The 14,180-nt window shown below is 40.9% G+C and overlaps 1 protein-coding gene across 1 annotated transcript in view; it reads right to left on the bottom strand.

Annotated features, from left to right (window-relative positions):
• alcama (activated leukocyte cell adhesion molecule a) overlaps positions 1 to 14,180 on the bottom strand; it is an 80,850-nt gene that overhangs the window by 21,401 nt on the left and 45,269 nt on the right. The window contains exons 2-4 of the mRNA XM_069677084.1: positions 11,582 to 11,688; positions 10,320 to 10,539; positions 2,593 to 2,657 (exon numbers count right to left, since the gene is read on the bottom strand). Of these exons, the coding sequence (XP_069533185.1) occupies positions 2,593 to 2,657; positions 10,320 to 10,539; positions 11,582 to 11,688 (392 nt within the window). The remainder of the gene's footprint in view (positions 1 to 2,592; positions 2,658 to 10,319; positions 10,540 to 11,581; positions 11,689 to 14,180) is intronic.

Here is a 14,180-nt window from a genome sequence, read left to right as displayed (position 1 = left end):
CCCAAGTCTCTTAAATTGCATCCATGTTCCCTTCACTTGCGTCGTTCACTTGCGTCTTAGTCCCTCCCACCAGAGATGCATGGAGAGACGCGAGGAAACCAAGAGAGGAGAGAGGAAACGAGGGAATGTTTTTTAAGAGACATGAGACGTCCTTTCCAATGAAGCATCACGTGCTGCGACGTCCATTGTGATGATCGCGTCAGCTGATCACCGCTGGATCAGTCTGCTTTAACAGCTGTTTGTGTCTGCACACATGTGCACTGTATTCATTCTAATAAAACACACAGTAACAGTGTTTCCTCTCTGTAACCTGTTACCTGTGTAACACCTGCACATGAAGAACAGGCTGCAGTCTGTGTTCCTGCTGCAGAGCCATACGGACATTTCCTACAGCACTATGTCTTTATATTATTTGTTCATTATTTACATTTTTGATCACTGATCATCTGATCTGAATTAATTATTTAACAAGCCCAAATACTGTCTGTTCATGATCTATGAAAATGATTTATTAGGCTAAAAGTTTTAGGATAAATAGAAATTACATCACGCTGATCAAACCCGACCTCACTGATGATCACGCTCACACATAAAAAGTGTTACCTGCTGACAGAGAGACTCTCCTGCTCCCTCTGAATTCATTCATTCATCCGTAATAAAAGTTAGCAGGAAATAACTGATCATGACAAGAGGTATTTTTTTAGATTAAATTTAATAGAAATGAATCTGTTTTTGCCACTTTTGAGTTTTAGACAACTTATTTCTACTCAGATGTTGACCCAGAAAACAAATCAAATCTGCAGTTATTCACTGCATTTTATATATTTTACGACAAGTTATGATCAATATTTCGTTCTAAACGATCACAGCTTGTCAGATACCAACTCATTATACCGACGTTGTTTAAAGTCGGCTTCAAGGTGCCCTGTAAAGTCTATTTTAAGGTCTGCTTCTTCCTCTCTGCGATATGAAACTCCGGTGATGTTGTGAAGTTTCACAGAAGTCCGATCTGCTGCAGCGTCCAATCACTAACTGATCTGTAATAAGGGGGCGTGTCGGCCAGTAAAAGACTTCTGTGGAGGCTGCTCTCGTGTATCCTTGCTTATCGCTCCTCGGAACTCCCTCCTCTCTCCTCGCTCCTCTCTCCTCCGAGCAGCGATAAGAGCTTTGAGACGATCGTCAATATGGCGGCTCCGGCACCGATTAACTAACACATACACTGTCCATTCTCAGTGTATGTGCACAAGAGGCTTTATGTAACCACATATAACTTGTGTAAAGAGTGTACTGTAAATCACCTGGCTTCCGACCAAGTTGTGATGTCACAAATCCTGCTGAGAAGTCCAAGGGCCCTATTTAAATGGCGGAAGGCACACAGTCTAAAGCGCATGGCGTTAAGTGATTTAGGGCGTGTCTGACCGACTGTTGCTAGTTACACGGCCTACAATGGGCGCAAACTGTGGCGCAAGGCACACAGAGGTTGGCTTATGTCCCTGGATTATATGTTTTCGGTATAACATGAATCAAACCAATCAGTGTCAGCTGTCATTCCCTTTAGCAGGCAAGCGTGCTGCTTTTCACACGGTGGATTTCAGTCATTATTCTTACATAGACCGGACCCCGACCGGCATATTCAACTTATTTCTTTCCACTGTGCCCTCTAACACGCAGAAAAAAACACAGGTTATTTACACAATGTGGGCGCTGGCTGTGAAAATGCCGACTGCGCTGGGTGGATGATAGGGCCCAAAGTGCTAAACTGAGATTTCAGAGAACATAGTTTTAATAAATCAACATTTTGACATAACACATCTTTACATCCACATCCAAGTTTTTGAAAATTTGAGAACCATAAAGATTGAAGTAATGAAGTTACAGTGAATTAATTTGTACTCAAAGCCTTCATTGCAACAACTAATTGCAACGCTGCCCAGCGCCACAGAACTTCCACCAGTCTTTTCTGGTCCCCATTCAGTGGCCCTGTGTTTCAGTCCGTGGCCTGGTTGGACTAGGTCTTTGGCCCCTGAAGAGGCTCTGCCTATCTGACCGACCCCCAGCCTGTCCACCAGAGAAGCTCCGCCCACCAGCTCTGCCCATTCTCTTGAGGGCAGCCTCTGCCCTGCCTCCATATTTATCATGTCACAAAAGCCATCACTCTAACGAGACAGTGAGGTTTCAAATCTTTAGCAATAAAACAGGCTATAGAATCCATAATTATATTCTATTTATATTCTATTTATATTTTATTTATAATATTTGGACCACATCAAATTGTTGCTCAGCTGTGGCTAGCTATGCAAGCATCCTCATAGCCAATGTGTTTCACCATCACCAGGTGAGTGTTAGAATTGTGGTGCTATCACTGTGCTTGAGACTTTTTCCTATTTTTCTTCTTCGTTATGAAATCCAAACTCGATATGTTACAACAATAGACATGGTTGACAGACGTTCACACATTCAATCAAGTAGACAAAAAGCAGTTCCCTTAATTGGTTATTAAATACATTTAGTACATAACACTACAGGGACTGTGGCTCATGAAAGAATTGGCAGTACAAAACACTTAGATGTTAAAGCTGTATTAAATCTTACCGTTACTGGTTCATCCTTCTGCAGAACTTCAGGCTTGTCCATAATCTGCACTGAAGAGGGTTTCTCTTCAAATACACAAGGAGAGATAAAGGTTTAAGCATACCAAGTTTTCTTCATTTTGTTGATAATGTTGAAACATAATTTTATTGCGAAATTTGCAAATAGACCTGTGGGCTGCAACTGGGTAACTTATCATCAACAGTTTCTAACAGTGTTCAAATGAATGTTTAATCAGCGCGACCAGTCCGGTGACCGTAACTTTTGGAAACAAAACTCACGCATCCCACTTGCAGTCGCCAAAGGAACAACCTTATGCCGTGTGTGCAGCAGGTGAAGCCGATATAAGTAAACACTCTACGGCACCTCTGCTCCGTGAACGGTCTTTCATGCGACCACAACACCGGGATTGATGTTCCGGTAATAACGGGGACACATTCACTGAAAAGCAGACTCGCGTAACTACGCAACTTACTCAATCATCCCGCCCACATTATATATGACGGCTGCAGCGTTGCGCGTATGTTTGCAGGCAAGTGACACACGCACTCTGCATGCAGAGTGTCAGGTCTCTGTGTGCCCTGCGAAAGAGATGCACTATGTGATATTAGACGGATTCCTGTAGATAAGTGATGGAAAACTCAACGAAAACCAAAGTCCTGCCATGTCGTGGCAGAACGTGACACTGGTGACGGTGTGAAACCGGTAGGCTATACTGCGCACCCCTACTTATGGGCATGCTGAAAACAAACTAAACTAAACTAAACTTTTTTCCTGACAAAAATCCAAAGAAGAGAGCACAGTTCATCTTAATGCTTTGCTGCAAACCCATTGCATTGTTTATATTCAAGCTGTATGACATCACTTCAACTTTCCCCCAGTTAAATACAACCTAATACTGTGGAGGTTGTCTCTTTATGTCCTATTTTATGCTTAAAAATGCGAATTCAGAACAGTTTTTCTTGAATCACTGCAGGACACAGTAATAACTTATGGTCAACTGTGTTGAATGCAGCACTAAGATCAAGTAGTACTAAGACTGAAACTCTGCCACTGTCTGTGTTTAAGCAGATGTCATTAATCACCTTGACAAGAGCCGTCTCAGTGCTGTGGTGTGTTCGGAAGCCTGACTGGAAGACAAAGCAGTTGTTCACTGTCAAAAAGTGGTTCGACTGTTGAAAAACAGCCTTTTCGATTATCTAAAAATGGTAGATTGGATATAGGCCTATAGTTCTTCATCAGTGACATGTCTAGGTTATTCTTTTTTAACAGTGGCTTGATGACTGCTGTTTCGCCCTGCTGCTGGGAAGAGATTCAACCAACATAGGATATTGTTTCTGAAGATTAACATAGCAATGTTCATGTTGAGAGGAACTTTAGTTTATGCTGGAAGAAAAATACTGCAGAATGTACAAAATTACATTTAAAAATGTAAATGTAATAATGAAATGTGGAATGTGTATATATTGGTGGTGAAACACGAGCACCAATTTATAAGCCTGAGAGATGATCCCCTCAACAAAAAAAATTAAGACTAAAACAACAATAAAGTTTGTAAAAGAGGACTTCCGGTTGCCTGGCAACCAGTATGGCAGCATAAAAAGAAGCTTGTGGCAGTTTCCCCTGCCACTGGCAACACACCACACCAGCACACCACACCATCACTCATTTCACATGCCACATGTTAGCCAGGTAGCATGCTACTGATAGTTTAGTGGGTGCACACACTGAACTACATTTAACATCTCAGTAAGTTTCCTGTGCCATTTCCCCCATAAAGTTTCACAGAAACACATTTAAACACATTGTTGTGGTTTTGAGTTAAATCTTTATTGTTCAAAGTTGGTATATCAGGAGTTTGTATCTAATTATGTTTTTCTTTTCTTACCACAGTGCTTCCTGGTGCTGGGCAGTGACAAAGGACCTGAACATAGTTTCAGGCTGTATTTTATAGTGCCTGAGTAAAAGTGGGGAGCATGCTCAGTCCATCTTACTGCACCATACCAACTGATGGGAGTGTTTAATGGAGTTGTAAATTAATTCTTAGCTTGGATATTATGTGAAAGCTTTGATGACTCCTTTAATTTGTGGTAAATAAATGTAAATAGACTTTGTAATGGTTTCTGATATTGAAAATAACATGTATGGTTACAAGGGGCCTTTAAATGGAGGGAACCTACAATGCCTCAGCAGTCAGAGAAGGACTGTGGTGCTGTATGGAGGTTCTGGCCAGTGTATGTAAATATTTTTCTGCTGCATTTTGCTTCATTTGCTCAGATGTCCCTGGACTGTCTTTGAAGAGCAATAAAACACTTCATTTTTGCATCAATTTTTCAAGACTTTGTCTTGCTACCCTTTTTCAACATTTTGAGGTTAAATTACACCTTTTTCAGTCAGCCTTTCGACCTACTTCCCTCACTGTAGGTCAGAGTGTGACAAAGCTCTTGCATCGATAGCCATAATACCCCGTGATTCAAGTTCATAACACTTTCGGAGTAATTTAAACTCAAAGAACAATGAGTGGGGACAAAGGTAAAAAAGGGAGAGTTATGTCTCGGAGCCAAGTTGACCCAGAAACTCGAAAAGAAAGCATAGCTAGCGAAACGCGAACGGGAGAAAATGGCGACAGGATGGAAAAGGAAACCTCACCTGCTACACTCAACTCCCTCAAAGAGATTGTGAGCAAGGCAATGACTAAAGGTATGAGGGTTCTAAAATCAGAAATGAAAAAAGAACTGTCGCTTATTGGAATAAGTTTTAAGGAGGAGATGAAGGTACAGCTAGACGAGCTAACCACTGAAATCAACCAACAAGTCAGGGTCGCTACTGGTAAGATTGACGAGGTGGCTAAAGGTCTATGAGAATTGGAGAAGAACATGGCAGGGAGGGAGAAATGGGACATTGGCGTAAAAGACACTCTCATCCAGCTGGTAAATAACCAAAAGGTACTCCAGGACAAAATAACAGACTTAGAAGGACGTTCTCGACGTATTAACATCAGGATTTATGGCATCCCTGAAAACGCGGAGGGCTCTTCTATGCTGCAGTTTGTGGAAAAAATGATACTGTCGGAACTGGGGGACATTACAGGCCTGACAGAGGAGAAGAGTCTGGAAATTGAGAGAGCACACAGGGCACTGGGCCCACAGCCGCCTGCGGGCGCGTCACCGCACTCAACGGTGGTCCGGTTTCTACAGTTTAAAGTCAAGGAAAGGGTCCTCCACGCTGTGTGGAGGAAGGCCATCCACATCCAGGGTAAAAGGGTTTTTTTCGATCACGATTATGCCGAGAACGTACAGCAGAAGAGGAAAGAATACAATCTGATTAAACGAGTGCTTAAAGGAAAAGGGATCCGCTTCCAAACTCCGGAGGATTTAAAGAGACGTGGATTCACAGTGGGTCTGCTACCTTCAAAGAGATCCAAAATCATCACCGTGGAAAAGATCAACATTCTTTTGCCTTGGAATATGGCGGGGACCCGACGGGCAGAAAACGTGCACGACTACCAAGCGAGCATACGTGAGAAGCTGAAGGAGTTCCAGAGGCCGAACAGAGAGGACAACACAACAGATGAGTAATGCTCCCTTTCCTCCCCCAATAGAGGTGTTCATTCACCTTCCTCACAAGTAAGACTCAGGGTTAACGGCTCCTTGATGAACAGTACTATAATTTACAGCTACGATAAGCTATGAACATTAAGAGCCAGAGTTATAATGACTAAAATGCAACCTGTGACTTCCCTTAAAACATAGGTAATTACAATGAATCGATGCAGTTGATTGGTACAGTAAGCCACCAGCTTCTTTGCTTTTCGCCCCCTTTTTTTTCCTAATGTTTTTGTTTATTATTGCTGAGGGACCCCACCTAGTGGCATTCACTCCCTCCACATAAGAGGTGACAAGAGACTCATAACTGGAAGACTTTTTCTGTGTTAACATGGTTTTCATCACACGTTCAGTGAATGTTCTGCCTATTTTTGTTCGTTATGTGAGGTATCTTTTTTCAGGTACAGAGGTACATATTTTCAACAGCTAGTGGACATGCAGTACTATAACATACAGTATTTGAATGTGAATGGTATAAACAATCCCAGTAAGAGGAGTAAGGTGATCGCAAAGTTAAAATGAGAAAAAATTTATATCGCTTTTTTACAAGAAACACATCTGTCTAATGGAGAACATAATAAGTTAAAGAAAATGGGCTTTAGAAATTATTTTTTCTCCTCACATAAAACAGGAAAGAAAAAGAGGGGTGGCAATTCTTATTTCAAATTCTATCTGTTTTGAACTTATTTCAGAACATACAGATAAAGAGGGTTGATTTGGTAGCAGTATCACTTTTTTCAGGGAGGTGTTTAGCCTCATTGCTGCAGAAACATATGGTACCTGCATATGTGCAGGGGACTTTAATATGTTGCTTAACCCTAAACTAGACACGACTAACCGGATGAGAAGAAGGAGTCGCCTAGAAAAACAGATTAATAGGATATTGCAAGAACTTGGACTTATAGATATATGGAGGTATCTACATAAATAAGATACTGAATTCACTTTCTACTCGGCAAGACATAATATTTACTCGAGAATCCATTACTTCTTCATGTTTAGCAGAGATTGCCATAAAGTGAAGGATTGTATATTAGGACAGAGGGACCTTTCAGATCATTCTGGATTGACTATGAAGTTTAATCTAGATAAAAGACCTAAAAACACTCTGTGGAGACTGAATACCGGGTTATTGAACAGTAGCACATTTAAAACAGAAATGGCAGTTGAACTGAAAACTTATTTGGAACACAATGATAATGGAACAGTTAATCCTGTAATTTTATGGGATGCTGCCAAAGCATATCTTAGGGGGAAAATCATAGCTAAATGTGCGAGGCTGAAGAGGATGAGAGACAAGAAATTAACAGACTAACAGGTGCAATTAAAAAATCTGGAGCAACTTCATAGTATTAACAAGGACCCTTCTACACTGAAGCAAATGAGACCAATTAAACAGGAGATCGACAAAATCTTTAGTGAGGAAATCGAAAAAAAAGCTAAGATTTTTGAAACAGCGTTATTATGAAGTGGGACCTAAAGCATCCAAGTTACTTGCATGGAGACTTAGGAAGCAGCAAGCCGAAAATACTATTTACAAAATTAGGGATCCCATAACAAACAAGACAACTGCTAAACTGTAGGGAATCCATAAGGCATTTGAAAAATACTATCAATTTCAATATACACAATCAGATAAGGCAGATGATCTTACAATTCAATTTTTTTTGCCTCATTTGCCCTCAATAGGTAAGAATCAAAATGATACACTGGTCAGTGAAATCACAACAGCGGAGATTGATAGTGGAATTTCAAGTCTAAAGGCTAAAGGCCTCCTTCAATTACACTCTGAACTGTGGTCCTCTCCCACCATCATGGAGCACAGCATTTATATCAGTCATACCAAAGGAGGGAAAAGATAAAATGGACTGTAAAGCATATAGACCAATTAGTGTTTTAAACATAGACTATAAACTGTTTGCAGCCATTTTAGCTAAAAGATTGAGCCCAATAATGCCTTCCTTGACAGATGAGGACCAGACAGGTTTCATAAGTAACAGGCAGACGCATGACAACATAAGGAGAGCCCTTCATGTTATTGATCACATTTTTCTAGTGGAACGTCAAGTGCAGTCCTTCTCAGCCTTGATGCGGAGAAGGCTTTTGATTCGGTGGGATGGGACTTCTTATTTCAAGTTATGAAAAGATTTGGTTTTTGTGATTTATTTATACAATGCTTAAGAACGCTCTACTCTTATCCAACAGCAAGGATAAAAAATTAATGGGTGTCTCTCAAATCGAATAAAACTACAGCGAGGATGTAGACAGGGCTGTCCGCTGAGCCCATTGCTCTTTAATTTTTTTATCGAGCCACTTGCCCAGGCAATTAGAGAGGTGACTGCTCTGCAGGGCATAACCATAGGAGATGTCGAAAACAAAATGTTTCTGTACGCAGATGACGTGATGTTAACACTTCAAAACCCTGAATCCAGCATAACATAATTAATGAACATTCTGGAGATGTATGGGAAATACTCTGGCTACAGACTAAACGTCCAAAAAACCCAACTTTTGACTTTTCATTTTGTCCCTTCAAGACAACTGATGGGCAGGTATCAATTTAATTGGTCGCAACAGCAAATTAAATACCTAGGTGTCTTCTTAACAAAAGACCTTTCACAGATGTTAAATATCAACTATAAACATATTAACAAGAAAATCTATGATGATTTGGGCAGGTGGGGTTTGCTTCCTCTTGACCTTGGCTGCAGAATTCGGACTATTAAAATGAATGTTCTCCCAAGATTGTTATACTTATTCACAGCTCTTCCAATAGAGCTCCCAGTTAAACAATTCAGGGTGTGGGATAGACAATTCTCAAGATTCATCTGGAACAATAAACGACCAAGAGTGAGATATTCAACATTACAGCAGCCTGGGAAGAGGGGGGGCATGGCTCTACCTTGTCTTAAGGATTATTATCTGTGGGCTCAGTTGAGGCCGCTTGTGTATTGGTGTAACCCAGCCTACGAGGCTAGATGGAAAGACATGGAGCTATCGGTAATGGACTCGCCTATTCAGTCAATCTTGGGCTGTCCAGGCAGCTTTATTGAAGGACACCAACTACAGAATCGATGTGTTAGTTTTTCTTTGAAAATATGGTCAGAAGTGGTAAAGAGATTTCAGCTCCACAGAGAGATTGGACTTTTGAGTTGGCCTGCGTTTCATCCACTCTTCCTCCCATAAGTAATGGACCACAGGTTTAAACAATGGACCAAGCTTGGAATCACTGCTTACTGTCTAATTGTTAAAAAAGGAGAGTTGAAGAGTCTTGGGGATTTATGCCAGACATAAAAGCTGGGTGCAGAACCATCAAAAGTAACACAATTATTCATTGATGCCTATAATTCAAAAGATGTCAGAGGCAAAATTGGTAAACTGTACAAAGAATTTATACTTATGAATAAGAATACAACATCTTATATAAGACAGCGCTAGGAAAAAGAGGCGAACATTGTTATATCTGAAGAAATGTGGCTTCAAATATGGCAAACTCAATCCTCGTCTACAAATTCTTTTTTCTGGAGAGATTTCTGTTGGAAGAATATTACTCGTTTTTTTATTACCCCTCATCAGAAATCCAAAATGTTTTTGCTGGAGGGAATGTGGAGCAGCGTCGGCTGACTTTGTACATGTTTTCTGGTCTTGTCCATTCATTCAGTCTTTCTGGAGAGGTGTGGAACACCTCATCTCAGAGATTTTAGAAATATCATTTGAATCTTCTTTCATCTTTTTGTACCTAGGCCTCAGAAAGAGAGACACATATCCTCTGAAGATTTTCATGGCTGCAAATAAGAAAGCAATAACAAAAGGCTGGCTGCAGAAAAACCCTCCCACCATTAAACTACTTAAAAACATCATTAACTCTGTATGGATAAAATGACTTTTGCTCTTTGCCTTCAGAAGGAGAAAGGAGAGAAACTGTGGGAAAAATGGGATTGCTATAACCATAAAGACTCTTAAGTTTTTTCTGTTTGTCTGAATGACTTTGTTGTGTACTGTACCTGTCTATAATATTTAAGTTTCAGTTTTTTCGTCCATATAAAACAAAATAAAAATGAAAGTAAAAAAAAAAAAAAAGTTTGTAAAACATAGTTTTCTGGTTTGTTTCAACATTGGACTTACTGTAAACAACAACAGTAGTGGGGTACTCCATGAGGTTGGTGTCTGACACCACCATGCAGGTGAAGGTCTTCTGGTCTTTGAGTGTAGCCTGACTGATGAGCAGGCTGTAATTGTCATCCGTGCTGACCCGCTGGGCATAACTGTCAGTGGCCTGAACTGTGGCCTGCTCGCTGCGAACCTGTTTGATCAACAAATCGCCGGGAGTGCCGTCATCTTTTTCCTAAAACACAACAAGATGTGTGACAAAAATGACAGAAAGGATTGGCAACTTTTGAAATTGTTGTCCGTTGTTCCGCATTCCTTAATCATAATTACAGTATACTTACGCAGAGACAGAGAAGGACTAAACAAATCACAATCCTGGCTAGAACAGAACATGCCGAGTGAATGAAATGTGACTTAATCCAAACTGTAACACACGTAGAAAATGCAAATAAGACGAGGTATGCTCGATATTAATATAATATATTAATATAATGCGTCCACAGCTTCATTCCTTGAGTGAGCCCGTAACAGCAGCTCATCCATATAATAATCCCCGTCACGAGCCTCGGACAGCCCAGTGGCCCATTGATCTTATGGTAAATGGTAAATGGACTGTACTTATATAGCGCTTTTCTAGTCTCTGCGACCACTCAAAGCTGCTTTCACTACATATCACATTCACCCATTCACACACTGATGGCAGAGGCTGCTACGTAAAGTGCCCAACTGTCAATCAGATAACACATTCATACCTGTTGGCTATGCCACCGGGAGCAATTTGGGGTTCAGTGTCTTGCCCAAGGACACTTCGACATGTAGCCTGAGGGAGCTGGGGATCGAACCTCCGACCTTCCGATTGAAAGATGACCGACTCTACCACTGAGCCACAGCCGCCTTTTGTCAAAATATTATTATTGGACTGTATTTGCAGACATTTTAGTTTTTTTGATCACACAAAAGGCGGAATTGTCATCATTATCACTGTAAACGGCAGCGGTAATATTTTCACTCTAACTGCGCAGTGCTGTTAGGGCTGGTGTTTGTGAATAAGATGCTTTTTGCCACAAGGCTCGTTTGCAATGAAACGGGCCAAACCCTCTTCATGTGCTTTGAGAATTAGGTAGAATTAGTCTTTTAATGTCATTTGCACAGGTTTATAGGCTGCAAAAGCAGTGCATTCCTTTTAGTTAATTTCCCCCACATTGTATGGTTCCATTTTTGCATTCAGTAAACCTGAATCACTCCATAGACATTATTGAAAATCTGTATCTACTCACATATTTCCACTTGATGAACATCAGATCGTTTGGTGCCGGAGCTCCACTGTTGCATGGTATTACAATGGTCTCCCCATACAAGGCAGTCACACTTTCTGTACCCCACACTACAACAAAAAAAGCAACATACAGTTTTTGTTATTGAAAACATAATGAACCAACACAAGACCCACAGAATGGGCTTTTTTCACAGCAGACATTTCAACATCCAACAGGAGGAAAAGCACAGGTGTTAAGGTAAGGTAATAACTTTAACAATGGTTCTGTTCTATTCAGGTGTCTGAGAAAGCCATGAGAGTCAGTCAGCATGCACACAACCAGGACCATGAAATTGAAGCAGCTAAATGGAATACAGCCATCATTAATGCTATTATAAACACCTCCTGTTAGAGCAACCATCCTGACTGCTTGATGTAGTTACAGGTGTACAACATCAGTGGGAGATTTGTCCTGAGTGCTGCTGGTCTGCAGCCTCATTAGCCAAATCTGGGTGATGAAGTGCGTGATATGTTCTCCCCTTTCCTGCTTGTGCACATCTACCTCAAACAGCTTGTGTAGAGCACTAGTTTGTGAAAAGCGTCACCAGCCAACACCAAGCTCTCCATCTCGCGCTCATTCTGTCGGTGCTCTCTCTAATACACACAGAAACAGACACACACTCACACAGTCGCAACTAAGAGGTAAATTAATTATAATCCTCAAACATAACTACATGTGGCACCAACAATAGTGCCCACATACATTAACACACTGTCCAGTATCCATTACGCACACAGTGGAGAATACAGCCATGTGATCCAGCAGCAACAATAAGTAAAAAAAACATTTACAGCCTTCCTTTCTTTGATGGTCAGCACACAGAACTTAGGATCCTGTCTGATCCTGATGACGTGTCTGGAGATTTTAATGATTAATGAAGCTACGCTGTGCCACCTGGCTTCAAAGGCAATGAGAGCTGACACTTTGGTTGGGTTTGATTCATGTCATGCCGAAAACAAACCTATGAATAATCCAGGGACTTAAGCCAACCTTGTGCCCAGATTGTGCGCAGTGTAACTGTAATATTGGGACTTCACATTTTAATAATGCCTCCAGTTAGATTTGACAGCAAAAGGTGAGGGCCTCAGCAAAGAGGGTCAAGCACAGTGCTCCTTGACCATCACCATCACAGATTCTGGTCATTCCAGAGTGATGAGGCCTCAAAATGCAGAAGTGCAGCTGCTTACTGAGAGGGCTGCATGCGCTCTAATCAGACCTCATGGTTTCCTCTTTAGACTTCCCCCAGCTCAGAGCTAACTTTTCTGATACACAATCTTTTAAGCAATGATCTCCAAGATGTTCATGTAAATAAATGTTAAGTCACTATCTATCGCGATGAGGTAATTGAGCCTATGGTCCACTGATGAAAGCCTTTACAAGATATAGTATTACATGGACTGTACTTATATAGCGCTTTGCTAGTCTTTGCGACCACTCTTTTACACTACATATCACATTCACCCATTCACACATTTATACACTGATGGCAGAGGCTAATACGTAAAGTGCCCAACTGTCAATCAGATATCACATTCATACCCGTTGGCTATGCCACAGAAGCAATTTGGGGTTCAGTGTCTTGCCCAAGGACACTTCGACATGTAGCCTGAGGGAGCTGGGGATCGAACCTCCGACCTTCCGATTGAAAGACGACCGACTCTACCACTGAGCCACAGCCGCCCCTATTATTATTATAGTATTATTAAGGACTGGGTGTCTGTGACAAAATTGGCATAAAAAATCACAAGCGGCACCCAATTAGTGATGTGTTGCCAGAGAGGGTAGGCAGAGCTAAGCTGCTGCTTTTCCGGTCTCTGCAAGTGTTGCAAGTAAACAGTAATCCACTATGGCTGAACAAACAAATAAAAGATCGATGACTACAGATACAACTTCAAAAATAAATCCAAAGAAAAGAAAACAAATTCGACGCTCAAATGAAGGCAAACAGTCTAAAAAGGAAAGCGACCGTCAGCCAGGAAAGTCAAGAGTTACAACTGGAGCCAACCAGAGCCAACCGTGGACGTCTGGTTAAATTGGGAAGTGTCCACCTGCAAATAGTGTATGTCGCCATTAGGGGGGACCAAGAAAACGAAACTGAAATCTTCGAGATTGTCAGTTTACCTTCAGTCAGAGTTTAACTAAAGTTAGAATTTAAGAACCAGTTTCTAAGTCCATGGTGCAGACAGTAAAAAGCAAATAACACAAACAATGCTTCAATAAAAATGCTTAAAGTCATTATATATATATGATGATAAAGAAATATCTAAGATTTTATAAGCAGATCCAGTGCTAAGAACAACCATGCACAGCTATAAGGTCGTTTGGGAGCATCCAACCACCAACACAATTTACACCATTTACGAAATCTGTCAGCTTTTATCTGAAGGTGAGCAAATTCTTCCCTCCATAAGATATGATAAATAGTGTCAGTTTTGACTTGTATTTCTATTTATTCACGAGCAGAGAACAGCCATCATAGTTCGAAAGTCTACAAAAAATAAATGATTAAAAAAAATCCTCTCATTAATTACAGGCTTTGTAATTAATTAATCGCAATTAA

The sequence above is a fragment of the Semicossyphus pulcher genome, unplaced genomic scaffold, assembly GCF_022749685.1.
Source record: "Semicossyphus pulcher isolate SPU_LCO1_2020_fin unplaced genomic scaffold, fSemPul1.0.p SCAF_10, whole genome shotgun sequence".
Classification (NCBI taxonomy): Eukaryota; Metazoa; Chordata; class Actinopteri; order Labriformes; family Labridae; genus Semicossyphus; species Semicossyphus pulcher.
The sequence above is the reverse complement of the archived record's forward strand: the minus strand, read 5'-3'. Positions and strand labels throughout refer to the sequence as shown.